The sequence below is a fragment of the Panthera leo genome, chromosome E2 (genome assembly GCF_018350215.1).
Source record: "Panthera leo isolate Ple1 chromosome E2, P.leo_Ple1_pat1.1, whole genome shotgun sequence".
NCBI classification, from domain to species: Eukaryota; Metazoa; Chordata; class Mammalia; order Carnivora; family Felidae; genus Panthera; species Panthera leo.
Genome location: NC_056693.1, coordinates 56,843,540 through 56,856,027, shown reverse-complemented (window position 1 = coordinate 56,856,027; position 12,488 = coordinate 56,843,540). Strand labels below are relative to the sequence as shown.

The following is a 12,488-nucleotide window of genomic DNA, read 5'->3' as shown; positions in this document are numbered from 1 at the left end:
GAGGGGCCGACGTTTGAGGACCTCTCCGTCAGGGTAGGCAGTGGGCCGGGCTCTGCTGTGTCGTGTGACGTGTCCCTGGCCAGCGGTGCCAGGACCCTTTTTGTGTTTTTTTCCAGCCTGTCCACCTGCATGATTTGCTTTCAGCTCTAACTCACCTGCCGTCAAGTTCACCCTTGCAAAGTGTACGATTCAGTGGGTGTTAGCCGAGGCACAACGTTGTCCAGCCGTCACCAGCTGGACGTTTTTGTCACCCCAGGGAAACCTTCACTCATTAGCAGTCACTCCCCAGCCCCGGGAACCGCGAATCTGCTGTCTCTGCAGATCTGTTCCTTCTGGACGTTCTGTACGAATGGACTCGTTCGATACGCGGCCTCCGTGTCTAGCTCCTTTGAGGTCGCGTGATGTTTTCAAATTCATCCATTTTACAGGGGGAGGCAGCTGAGACTTGGAAAAGTCCAGGCTGCTTGTTCTGTGAGCTACAGAGCTGGGGTCGGGACCAACCGGGGGGCGGGGGGGGGTCACGTTCCACTGTCCGCTTTCTTTCTAGTGCACACTCCCGAGTGGCCAAGGGGGTGTGACCCCATCCACCCAGCCCCAGGACGAGGATGCCCCTGCTGCCTCCTCCGTCCTGGTTGCAGGTTTAGACTCTGACCCAGTAATTGGAGCACCAGCGTCTCCTACACGGGCCTTCTGACCAGCTACACACTCTGGGTCCGGTGGCCACAGAACCCCCCTGGACGAGGGCCTCAGAACCAGGACAAGGTGCTGCGACAGAAGTGCCCCACAGCCAGCGGTGAGAACGGAGTCATCGATCAGTTGTCCCTTAGATGCTTCCCCAAAGTGCTGCGGCGGTGGCCGGGAAGGCTGGGGCCATGGCGGGGCCATTCACGGAGTCTTTGAGAAGAATGAAGTGTGGTCGGGTGAGGGTAGGACCATAAAAGGGGGGCATCGCGTGAACTGGCTTTGGACTCAGACTACTGGCTTTGAGCGCTGGCCCTGCCATTTGCGATGTCAAAATTTGGGGAGTTTATGAACCGCATGTGGGCATCTGGCATGATGTCAAGTGGGCTCACTGTGAAAAGAGAAGGCGATAACGTATCTACGGCAGCCATGTGGGGAGACCTGGGCAACGGTAGTTTTATTTCCAGAAAACCTAGGTTGAGACTAGGCAAATAGTGAGCTTCCTAGCAGCCAAGGGAAAAGGGAAATAGGATCCTCGGGCTCATCCAAAAGCAGGAAAGGGTAACAGGGAGGATGAGGACTGACAGTGCCGAGAGAGAAGAGACTGGGGCTCTTCAAGGGGTGATGCAAACCACCACTGGGGACGATAATTTTCATCTCAACCTGTGTCTGGTACAGATGTGATCCTCATAGGACTGTCAGCTCAGCCATCATCATGCAAGGACACAACGCGGTCAGAGAAACGCCGGCTGGGCCGTCACCCTCTGATGTCCCCCCGATGGAGGTACGAGCTGACCTGGGGCTGTCCTCTGACACTAAGGGACTCCCTCAGGTTTCTGACCACAGCGGGAAGGAAGGGCTGAAGGGGTGTCCCGGACCCAGGGGACCGTGGTGTCATGGAGGGCTTTGGGCATGGGCTCCGGGTCTGCAGCCTGCCATCTACCAGCTGTGCGCCCTTGGCCGGCCCTTGTGCTCAGGTTGGTAACCCAGGAAAACCGCCTTGGGGCCTTGTTCAGCCTCGGCGTCCTCCCTCCGGTGGGTCAGCACCCACTCCTTCCTTCTGCCTCCTGGGCCTCAGTTTCCATCCTCTGGCTCTCCTCCAAAACAAAGCCAAGGACAGCCCCTCCCCCTGCCCCGGGATGGCCGTGAGGGTGAGTGGCAATGGACTTGAAGAGCTGGCGGCACCGAGCCTGGCCTGTCACCGGTCCCGGTCTGTGGTGACACCTACGCGTGAGCGTGGAGACCCTCTTGTCCAATACTAGCTGCGGCCGAGACCGAGTGCTGTTTCGGGGGTACAGTGATTGGCTCTCTGCCCTGAGGGGCGCGGGGGAGCACCTTGCCACTGGGTCAGGTGCCCCCAGGCAGTCGGGCAGGGACACCAGCCCCGGGTGCTGCCGGTCCCCTGAGGACCTGCGCCCCTTCCCCACAGGACGGCCCCCGCACGCCTCCGGCGGGAGGTTTGGGATTTGAACTGGGCACAGCAAGAATGTCGTCGGCCATCGAACGCAGGTGGTGAAGGTCTCCATTTGGGCAGGTGAGTTGATTGGGGTTTTGGGGGGGGGGGGCGGTTAATTGAGGTGAAATTTATATAACACAAAATTAACCATCTTCACGGGTGCGATTCAGGGTCGATCGGTGTTGTGTGACCACCGTTCGTTCCAAATGCCCCTCGTCTCCCCAAAACGAAAGCCCACCCCCCTCAGCAGTCGCTCCCTCCTCCCTCTCCCCCAGCCCCTGAGAGCTGCTCATCTGCTTTCCGTTTCTATTGACTTAACCGTTGCAGGCATCTTGTCACGTGAGTGGGATCACGCGCTGTGTCACTTTGTGACTTGCTTCCTTCACGCGGCATCCCGTTTGCAAGGGCCAGTCGTGTTTGGCACGGGTCGGTATTTCCGTCTTTTTTTGTGGCTGGATAATACTCCGTTGTGTGGCCGGACCTCGTTTTGTTTGATCCTTTGTCAAAGGGTGTCGTTTCCGCCTTCTGGGCCGCTGTGAATAAGCCGCTGTGAACATTCGGGCACAAGTATTTGCTTAAGTGCACTTTGCTGTGTGTTGGGGCACAGCCTGTGCCTGGGAACGGAACGGCCGGGCCCTACGGTAACGGTCGTTACGCGAGGAACCTGACTGGGGTCTTCCGGTGCCGACCCGGAGCCGTTCCTCCCCGGCTGTCTGGGCCGTGTGGCACTGGAGTTCGGGCACGGGATGGGGGCCGGCAGCGCTGGGTCTGCATCCAGGTGGCGGCATTTGCTTGCTGTGTGACCTCTGGTGAGTTACTTGGCCTCTCTGTGTCCCCCCCCCCCCCCCCCCCCCCCCCCCAGGAACCTCCGGCTCCCAGGGTGACACAGGCAGCCTGCGTGCCTGGAGGTGACGTGCAAGTTGTGGGAGCTCTGATGCCTTTTAGGGTGGAAATCTGTTCTCCTCAGAGCCTGCTCCCACCCCCTCAGCATCCAGGGAGGCTCCGAGAGCTCGTGGGCTGCAGTCAGCAGAGATGAGCCAAGAGCTAGGGCCAGCGGGCGTCATGGGTAGCACAGTGTAACCCGCCCAGCTCCCGGGGATCCTCGGCTGCACCCCAGAGAGCCTCAGCCCTCTGAGAATATTTTTTGAAATGTTTTCGACAGGGTGAGCACGAGTGGGGGAGGGGCAGAGAGAGGGAGCCACAGAATCCGAAGCAGGCTCCAGGCTCCGAGCAGACGGCACAGAGCCCGATGCGGGGCTCCAGCCCCCAAACTGTGAGATCATGACCTGAGCCGAAGTCGGACGCTTAACCGCCTGAGCCCCCCCCCGCCCCAGGCGCCCCTCTGAGAATATTTTTAAAACAGCTGAGCTCAGAGCAGCCCCCACTTCGGGGGCACTTCCCGAAGCTGCCGGTGGGACCCAGTGATGCACCATTCTTGGGGGCCAGGCAGTCTTCAAAGAAGGGTCTCCCCACCCCCCTTCCAGATGAGAAACGAGGGGCTCTGAGAGGGTGGCTGCGAGCACCTGCAGCTCGGACCTGCGCCGCTAGGACTCAAGTCTGCTGCTTCCACTTCCTACGAGCCCATGCCGTGTTGGTTTTGTACAAAGGGCCAGCGTCGAGCCCGGCCAGGAGGCGGCAGGCGGGAGCCCAAGCCGGCGGGATGGCCTGGGCAGAGGACCTTCCCAGCGGTGACCGCTTTGATCCCTCCCCCTGTCACAGGCTGCCTGTTCCAGGCACATCCTTGGCCCCGGGGTTCCCACCTGCCCTGGTTTCCGGCCTCCCTCTGTCTCTGCCCTCCCTCCTGCCTTGGGAGGGGGATCCGTGGTTCTCGCTTTCCTCGTCCTTTGCGCCTTTTGTGTAGGACACGTCCTTTGCTGCTAGCCAAGACAGGGGACCGAAGAGGGGAAGTTAGGAGATGGTAGAACAGGACTTGACGTGAGGGGTAAGTCTAGGGTCTCGGTCTCCTGTGTGGTTGAATAGCTCGTTGACGGGTGTGCCAAGACTGTGCCCGGAGCCATCTGGCCTTTGCCGTTGGCTCCTGGGACGTGACCTCTAGGACCGTGGAATGTCCCGACCCCAAACGTCTTTGTTGAGCGGGGGCCTCAGCCCAGAGGTATCGGCTTGACCTCCGGAGGGGCCGGAGGACTGGCCTCCAGTGGAAACTGATCCCTGAGGTTCGGGTCGGCTCCTTGCCTGGTAATACTCTATGCACGTCGGTGCTGGGACAGGAGGGGACAGCTGTAAGCTCTGTGCCTGGCCGCTCGTGGACCCCGGCACGTCTTTCCTTGGCTGATTTTAGTCTGTACCCTTTTGTTGCTGGGTTCTGGGAGTCCTCATGCATTACCGAGCCAGAGGGTGATGCCTGGGGCCTCCGGGAACTTTGTAACAGGCACCAACTTGTCAAAACGCGTACCGTCTTACAGATAAGGAGACAGGGTGTGATGTGGTCAAGATTTCACAGCTGAAAAGGGGCCCCAGACCCCGTGACAGCTTCACTCCTCTAGCTGCCATCACTAGAGCACGCGGAAGGAAAACACAGCACGCGGCCGTTCCCGACCAGAGTTTATTGGGGCCTGACGGCCGAGCATGGCACGGGCTACGTGGGCTCTACTGTCCTGTGCAGCCCTGGCACAGGCCTAGGTTGGGCACTACAAGGTCTCAGCTCCTACCAGGACGCTAAGGCAGTGGCCAGCGGAGGGGAGGGTCATGCGCGGCCACTGGGGTGGGGGTTCCAGGAGGCCTCCCGCTGCCCTCTGGCTCCAGCAGGGGTCCGGCAGCTCTGAGGCTGCTCTGCCTAGGGGGGTGGGGGAGTGGGGGGGGGGGGTCTGGGGGGACGGCAGGGGGTTCTCCTTCACTTCACACAGCAGGGAACTACATTCTTGTCTGGAAGTACAGTGAAAAGACGGTATGTGTACCAAAGTTTCTAGAAAACAGGGGGCAGGGTGGCAGGTTCATCCGAAGGCCTCGAGGAGGTGGTCAGTCACGGCCCAAGGTGCACCAAGCAGCTGGGAAGGGCGGGGGGAAGACACGTGAGGCAGAGCAGGTGGCCTCTTTCCCCAAGGGGACCACGGCCAGGGTGGGAAGCACATGTCCGGCTTGTGGGGAGGTGCTCGCTGGGGGCCCTAGGAGCCAATTCCAAGGGGGGGGAAGGAATGTCTGGGGGGAGGGAGTAGGGGTACAGGGGGGCACCTGGAGCCACCCTGACACTCTGCCCTCTCCCTGCAGCCGACTCTCCCACTCATTGAGATCGTAGCCCTGCCCTTCGTGTTCAAGGGCTGGCCTAAAACTCCGGCCCTGGGTCTCCCTCCTCTCTAGGATCCCCTGCACACCCAGCTTCCCCGTACCTGGCACCAAGATCCGGGAGAAGGCCTCAGGCTGACTCAGCGTGTCCACCTTGACGTGCCGGAAGGCCTTGCACACGGGGCTCTGCAGGTGCCTGTGAGATGGGGGGGTGTTGAGCCTCCAGCACGGGAGCTCGTGAGGGGGCCCTGCCAGAGACGGGGGTGGGGGGCTTCCCCTGCCCAGGCAGCCCGGCTCGGTGCTTTCAGCCCTGGGGGGAGGGGAGGCTGACGGCTCTGGCCTCGGAACAGCCAGTGGTCGGTTGGGGGGGAGAACAGCCAGGTCCTTTCTGGAGTTTTAGCCACAGGGGTAGCAGGTAGCAAATGCGAGCAACCTCGGCCACCAGGGTGGGCCAGGAACCCGGGTTCAGAGCCCAGCTGGGGGAAAGGGGGTCCCTCCAGATGGACATAGAGGCGTTCAGGGCCCCTGTGGGCCCTGTGAGGCCAGCACTCTGCAGCTGGAGGCCCGAGGAGCCAGGGACCCTTGGTGCCCTCCCCCCGCAAGGAGGCTGGGGCAGACCACTCACCTCCTCCACTCCTCCTCCGTCTCCCAGAACTCATAGACCACGAAGGTGAGGCCATCAGCCAGCCTCACTGCCGCGATGCTGGGGAGAGAGAGGCTCCAGCTGGAGGGCTGCCCCCCAAGAGCCTGGCAGAGGTGGGAGGGGCCCCTAGCACTGGCCCTCCGGTGTGTTCAGTGAGGATCCCTGCCACCTGATGCCAGGCCCGGTCCCGGAAGGTGGCCAGGAAATACTGAACGAATCGCAACGAAACGACACTCGAAAAGGCCTTACCGCCATTTAAAAACCCCACCTTTCAAAATAAACACATCTTCCTCCTCCTGCCTTCTCTGTAATTGTTTCATTTAATCCTTAAAACTCTCCGGTGACTTGAAATTGACCCAGCAACGGGGCGGGGGAGGCCAGGCACCTGTCCCTTCCTGTGTGACCATGACCTGTGTGCCTCCAGGGCCTGGAAGAGGAGGGAAGGGACTCCCCCAGTGAGAAGGCGGCTGGCCTGGGGTGTTGGGTTCCTTCCTCTCGAACCCTGGCCTGACCCACCCCCCACTCAGAACACAGCCTGAGCCTCCAGGAGGAGAGCTCTCTCGCGCGGGTGCCGATCTCCGTGTCATTCCAGGTAATTCCTTGTTTCACCGGACAGGAGCCGGGAAGCAGGACTGCTAATGGCATCGTTAGTTCACCAGCTCCAGCCTCCGACCACACCTGGAGCCGGGGCTCCCCCTCCCACCCCCCCCCCCCCCCCCAACCACCAGATGCACGTTGCCTGCCAGTCAGAACCCATGGCCCTTTGCGCCGCTTGACAAAGGTCATGGGGACTATCTGCATTTGGTTACCGGGGGATGAAAGCGAGCCCGGGACCGCATTTGCCTGGCCGACAGCACACGGCATGCGTTGGGGGCGCGCCCGTGGGCAGGCAGGCGCGGGGTGCAGGGACGACGGTCATTCCACAGGCGAGAAGCCCCTCGGCGTCCTGCTCCCCCCTCCTCCCACGTTCTCCCCCCACCATGAGCTCGCGATCGCCCACCTGCACGACCGCACCTGGCCTGCCGTCCTAGCGTGGCCCGGAAGGACCTGTACGACGCCCCCACCAACGCTGCTGGCCGCCTCCTGACCCTCCCGCTTGGCCCTCAGCACCGTCCTGTCGGTTCGGCCTTAGGGCCTCTCCCCGCCCCTCCCCCATCCCAGCCGCTAGCTGGTCCCGTCAGCCCAGCTCCAGAGCCCAGGTCACTCAAAGACCCGCCCGGACCGTGGGGCCTCTCCTGGCCGCACCCGTCCCCACTCACCCCTCCTTCACACAAAGGAGACCTGACCGGCTCTGCCTTCGGCTCGAGCATCTCCGACACGGTCCCTACCAGCCCCCAGTCCTTTCCTGTCATCACAACCGGGTCGCTCGAGGCGCTTGCTATGTCCCCAGGTCTCGGCTCCAGCCGATGCCCCCCGCAGACCGCCCTCCCCCCGGTTCTGCGGCCGCTCCTCGCCCGGCCTCATGCACGTACAGCCCCCCACCTGGATCAAGCAGGTCACTCACTGGAAGCAGGTCCTGGCCCCCGCGGTCCCCCGCAGGTACTGGCGCAGGGAGTCCACAAACTCGCTCAGCTGCTCGGGGCACACGGCCATCTCCTGCCGGACCAGCTGCAGGTGCTGTGGGGACACAGGGGAGTGAGCGCCCGGCCACCCCCACTCTCCCTGCCCGAGCCCCGGCCTCCCCAGACCTTCCGTCAGAGAAGACAGGACAATTGGGCCAAAACAGAACCCAAAACCCCTCCTCGCTCACGCGAGGGCTCCTTCTTACGCCAAAAGTGGACCAAATGGCTAAAAGCAGACGACAGCCACGCCCAAGCAGGACACCACAGGAGGGTGTGCACAGAGGGGCTCTGCGGCCGCCAGGAGCTGCCCGCCCGGCACTCTAGTCCGAGACACCACAAAATCAGGGCCCAGCAAGATTGGCTTCTGGTCGGGTCAGTGTGTGGGGTCACTCTCCCGATCACTTCGCCCCGGGGCCAAACTGTTGATCAGAGGACACCCCTGGCTGGAGAGGCGTCCAGGGCCTAGGGCCGCATCTCCCCTCGTGGTGGTCCCAGGGGGTGACACCAGGGGGTGTCAAGGACCTGGAACTCAGTCCTGGCTCCGGCAGGGAGGGGGCCACAGGAGAGGGGCAGGAAGGGAGCAGGCCTCACCATGTTGGTGCCTTCTTCATCTGAGAGGCGCTGCTGAAGGTCAAACCAGAGGGTCTGAAACAACAAAGCACAAAGACGTGTCGGAGACCGAGGCCCCCTCCCCCAGGGAGGCCTCCAGCACTACCACAACGAAACCGGAGAGTCCAAAGCCAGCAGAAAGCTCCAGCCTCTCCACCCCCAGGTTCCAGGGGCTCTGGAGTCCCCGGGGCCAGGCCTCGCTGGGCCACCTACCCTCCAGACACAGGGCCGGCTCTGAAGGAGGCTGGGAGGCCCGGCTGGGAGACGGACCAGAGGAAGTGGCACAGATCCTTTCCAGCCTTGGCATCTGAGAAGCGCAGAAGCCAACCAGACCTAGGCAGAGGGCATTCGGCCAGGGGCGGGGTAGTCTTGGGACAGGACAGTTCTGAACCCAGGATGCCGCTGCCAGCGGCCCTGAGATCCCCCGTCGGCTGGCCAATCACCCCACGTCAAGACCCCCGGTGCCCCGTGAACCTGATAATGGTCTGAATGGGGTGGTTGTGCTAACACTGGCCTCCGGCAGGCCTCGAGCTACGTGCTTCACGAATACATCTTGTCTAACTTTCCCGACTCCCGGAGGTGGGCGCGGCCCCACCGTCAGCTCCAGGAAAGCAGGAACCCCGGGCGCGCTGTCACCGACTCACACCGGAGTCCAGAACACAGCCCCCGATGGGTACTCGGCAGTTTCGCAGCGCACGGCCCCGGGGGTTTGAAGCCAGGGCTCTCTCCCCCGGACCCACAAAACCGTGATTCTTCTGCAACTCGGGCGAGCGCCCGGCACCCCATCAGCCCCACCCAGGCAGCGCCAGGCCCAGGTTGGCACGAAGAGGGCGGAGCCCCCTGCCGGCCCCGGATTGGCCCCCGCGGGCGGCCCGGGCCAATCAGAGGCCAGCAAGCGGGGCCCCGCCCCGTCTCCAGGACACCCAGGTGCTCCGCGGTCTCCAGCCAGCTGGTTGTTAAGACGACCGGAGGCTAAAAATAAGCTTCAAAGAACCTCCCTCTGGAGGCGCTGGGAGTTGTTATGACAACCCGGCCTCGGGGTCCCGCGGAGCCTTTCCCACCGCTCCCACTCAGCTGCGGGCTTCACGGGAGGGGGGATCCCACCTCGGCCTCAGCCCACCTCCCCCCCACCCCCACCCCCGTCTCCAAGTCTGGCCTCAGCCCCCCTCTGCGAGGGGAGAGCCCCCCCCCCCACCCCGCCCCCATGAAGCCCTGAGAAACCCCAAGCCCATCAAACTGCTTTTTTGCCCTTGCGCAAAAGATGTCAAAAAAATTCAGAAAAGCGGGAGAAATGTAAACTCGCTCAACCGTACGGTTCGGAGATGCCCGCCGGCTTGGTTGACGTAGGGGTGCTGGTCCTGTGCGTGTGCACAGGCTTGGCGTCAGAATAGGGGTGACGACGCCTAACAACTGCTAACATTGCAATGCTCACGACGGAGCAGGCTCCGGGCTAAGCCATTAAGGCTTCATTTTCTTGGGGCGCCTGGGTGGCTCAGTCGGTTAAACGTCCGACTTCGGGTCAGGTCATGATCCCCCGGTTCAGGGGCTGGAGCCCCAGGTCGCGCTGGGTGCTGACAGTGGAGAGCCTGGAGGCTGCTTCAGGGGCTGTGTCTCCCTCTCTGCCCCTCCCCCACGTCTCTCTCTCTCTCTCAAAAATAAAATATAAAAAAAAAAAGACATTTTCTTTAATCCTTACAACAACCCCATGACAAGCGCTAGTCTGAACATTTTCTCTGTGGTTAGAGCAGGAATCTGAGGCTCAGAGAGGGCAAGTCACTGGTCCAAGGTCACAAAGCTGCTAAATGGTATAACCAGGATTTAAATATGCGCAATCTGATACCTGAGCCCTTTGGTAAACCTTTAGGCAACCTGTTCTCTTTCTTCCGAAACATGGTCATTGTTTGGGCTGAACTGTATCCTCTCCCAAATCGTAAATTCCAGACCCATCGCCCCCCCTCCGCCCCCCCAGCACCTACAAATGTGACTCTGCCGGGAAATAAGGCCTTTGAAGAGGTAATTACGATGAGGTCACACGGGTGGGCCCTAATCCAACGTGACCTTGATGGTGTCCTTGGAGATGAGGACAGAGCCGAGCATTGAGGGAGGATGCGTGAGGACACAGGGAGGAAGTGACTGTCCTCATGCCCAGGAGAAGGCAGCCCTACCCCCAGCCTGAGCTCGGACTTCTAGGCTGTAACGTGACGGAAGAAACGGCCCCGGTTTGAGCCCCGCCTGTGCTACGTGGTCATGTTGGCCCCGGGAGACAAAGGCGGTCATACCGCGAGGACCCGCCGAGTCGTGAAACACCCTCTGAAGACAGGACTCATGTTTGAGAGATCTATGAGAGCCTCCTCATTCCAGAGGACTCTAAGCTCTCCTGGGACACCGCCGGGACCCCCCGGCCCTCACCCACCACCCTGCTGCCTCCTGGCATCCCCAGGCCGGCCTGAGAGCAGAGGCGCAGGGAACCCTGTCCCCTCCCCGCACATGCCCCTGCTGACTCTGTGTTCCTTGAGACGCCCCTCCTGGCTGCCCCTTGCCCGGGGCACCTCTCCAGGACAGGTACGAGGGACATCTTCCCCCTAGTCCTGGTGGCCAGGCTCCCAGGCTCCTGCCCGGACTCCGGGCGACGCTGCACCTGCTGGGGGCAGCGGAAGGGGGCGTGGCTCCGCAGGCTTACCTTGTTCTCCAGCCGCCCTATCAGCTCTGCCAAGCGGCTGATCTGGGCTTCGAGCCCCTCCTCCTTGGGGTCCACGGTGACTAGGAGACAGGATTGGAGATGCTCATGGGGGGAGGGGAGGGCAGCCCCCTCCCCCACGCTGTCCCAGTCCCGCTTGGAGGCCCAGGCTGCATCCGGGCCGCTGTCAGAATTCCCCCCCACCCACCCCATGCTCCCCACCCCAGGCCGCCACACTCTCTCACCAGGCGGAAGACTCTTCCCTTGTTCCGCGGCCCCCAGCTTGTGGTTGGGGGCCTGGGGGGGAGCGGGGCCGGCACACCATGTCTCCGCCGCGCCGTGGCTGGGTTTGCTGTGGTTCTGTCTACAGTGTGAGCGGAGGAAACACACGCTGTGAGGGAGGCGGCAGGGCCCCGTCCGCTCTCAGCAGCTTTGGCAAACGTTAGGCAGCGGCTGTGAGCCCAAACACAGGGCACTTGACTCCGTCTGGCCCTGTTCCTGCCAGGCGGGCGTAATGGCCTCTGTGTCTCGGCAGAGTCGTTGAAGCCCGAAGGCAGGTGACTTCACCAAGACCACCCAGCAGCTGGCAGGGCAGTCAGGATCGAACTTCACTGCATTCTAGGACCACACGGCCCAGCCCCGTCCCCGGGAGCGTCAGTTCCGGGGCTGGGGTGACGCTGAGCCGGGCCCCCACCCCACTGCCTAACTCGCAGCACCCCCTCCCCCTCCCTGTGCGGCGGGGTGCCCGGGTCTGTGCCTGCGAAACAGCCCGCCTCTCTGCAAAAGGGAGCCCTAAGACACGGTCCAGAGACACCATGGAACAGGACAGAAACATCCATGATCCTGACCTCAGCCGGGCCCTAGAGAGAGGGGCCAGGCCCCGTCCCCCGTCCCCTGTCCGCTGCCCCCAGGCACACCGGGGTGCACACAGGTGCACGGCCCTGGCACGCCCTGCCAGGCACACGCAGCTCACCCAGCACGTGCCTGGCACGACAGTAGGGGCTCAATCGACGCTCGGTGAATTCCCGGACACCCGCGTGCCCAGAGATGCTGGAAAACTCACCGCAGACATCCAGATACACCCAGACACACACAGCAAACGCGCCCTGTGCCCAGCCCCCCTTCTGCACCTTGGTGCCTGCCTCTCCCCTGTGCCGGGGGGGCCACCCCAGCCTGCCGGGAGACGGCGGAGGCCACGGAGTCTTTGAGGCTCCACAAACCAGTGGCAAACTGCGGCGGGAGTCCCCCAGGGGCAGCGGGGCTTTGAACCAGTGGCTGGCGCCTGGACGGGGTGGCCTAAGGGGACTTTGCAGCCCAGAGCCTCAAGAGCTGAGATTTGGGGCAGTTTGAGGTTGGAGTTTGTGTCGGGAGGTGTCTCCCCTTTGTGAACTGCCCCCCCCCCCCAAAGTCCCACAGGAAGGTCCCAGCACAGGGGCGGGCAGGTGTAACCGCCCGCCACGGAGCTGGCGCTGGGCAGGAAATCAGCTACAATTGGGCGGCAGCCTAATCTACAGCAGGAGAAAACACCACGTTTTTCACCGAGAGAGTGACCCCAAAAATGAAGGAAAGCGAAGTGTCAGCTTCCAGGGCTGTGGCCGTCACCACCGGGGATGCTCAGAA

At 62.4% G+C, this 12,488-nt stretch overlaps 1 protein-coding gene across 1 annotated transcript in view; it reads right to left on the bottom strand.

Moving 5' to 3' along the window:
• Positions 1 to 4,958: 4,958 nt before the first annotated feature.
• NECAB2 (N-terminal EF-hand calcium binding protein 2) overlaps positions 4,959 to 12,488 on the bottom strand; it is a 28,670-nt gene continuing 21,140 nt past the window's right edge. Inside the window, exons 8-14 of the mRNA XM_042917929.1 lie at positions 11,114 to 11,232; positions 10,872 to 10,951; positions 8,174 to 8,227; positions 7,525 to 7,637; positions 6,003 to 6,080; positions 5,482 to 5,573; positions 4,959 to 5,142 (exon numbers count right to left, since the gene is read on the bottom strand). Of these exons, the coding sequence (XP_042773863.1) occupies positions 5,114 to 5,142; positions 5,482 to 5,573; positions 6,003 to 6,080; positions 7,525 to 7,637; positions 8,174 to 8,227; positions 10,872 to 10,951; positions 11,114 to 11,232 (565 nt within the window). The 3' untranslated portion in view covers positions 4,959 to 5,113. The remainder of the gene's footprint in view (positions 5,143 to 5,481; positions 5,574 to 6,002; positions 6,081 to 7,524; positions 7,638 to 8,173; positions 8,228 to 10,871; positions 10,952 to 11,113; positions 11,233 to 12,488) is intronic.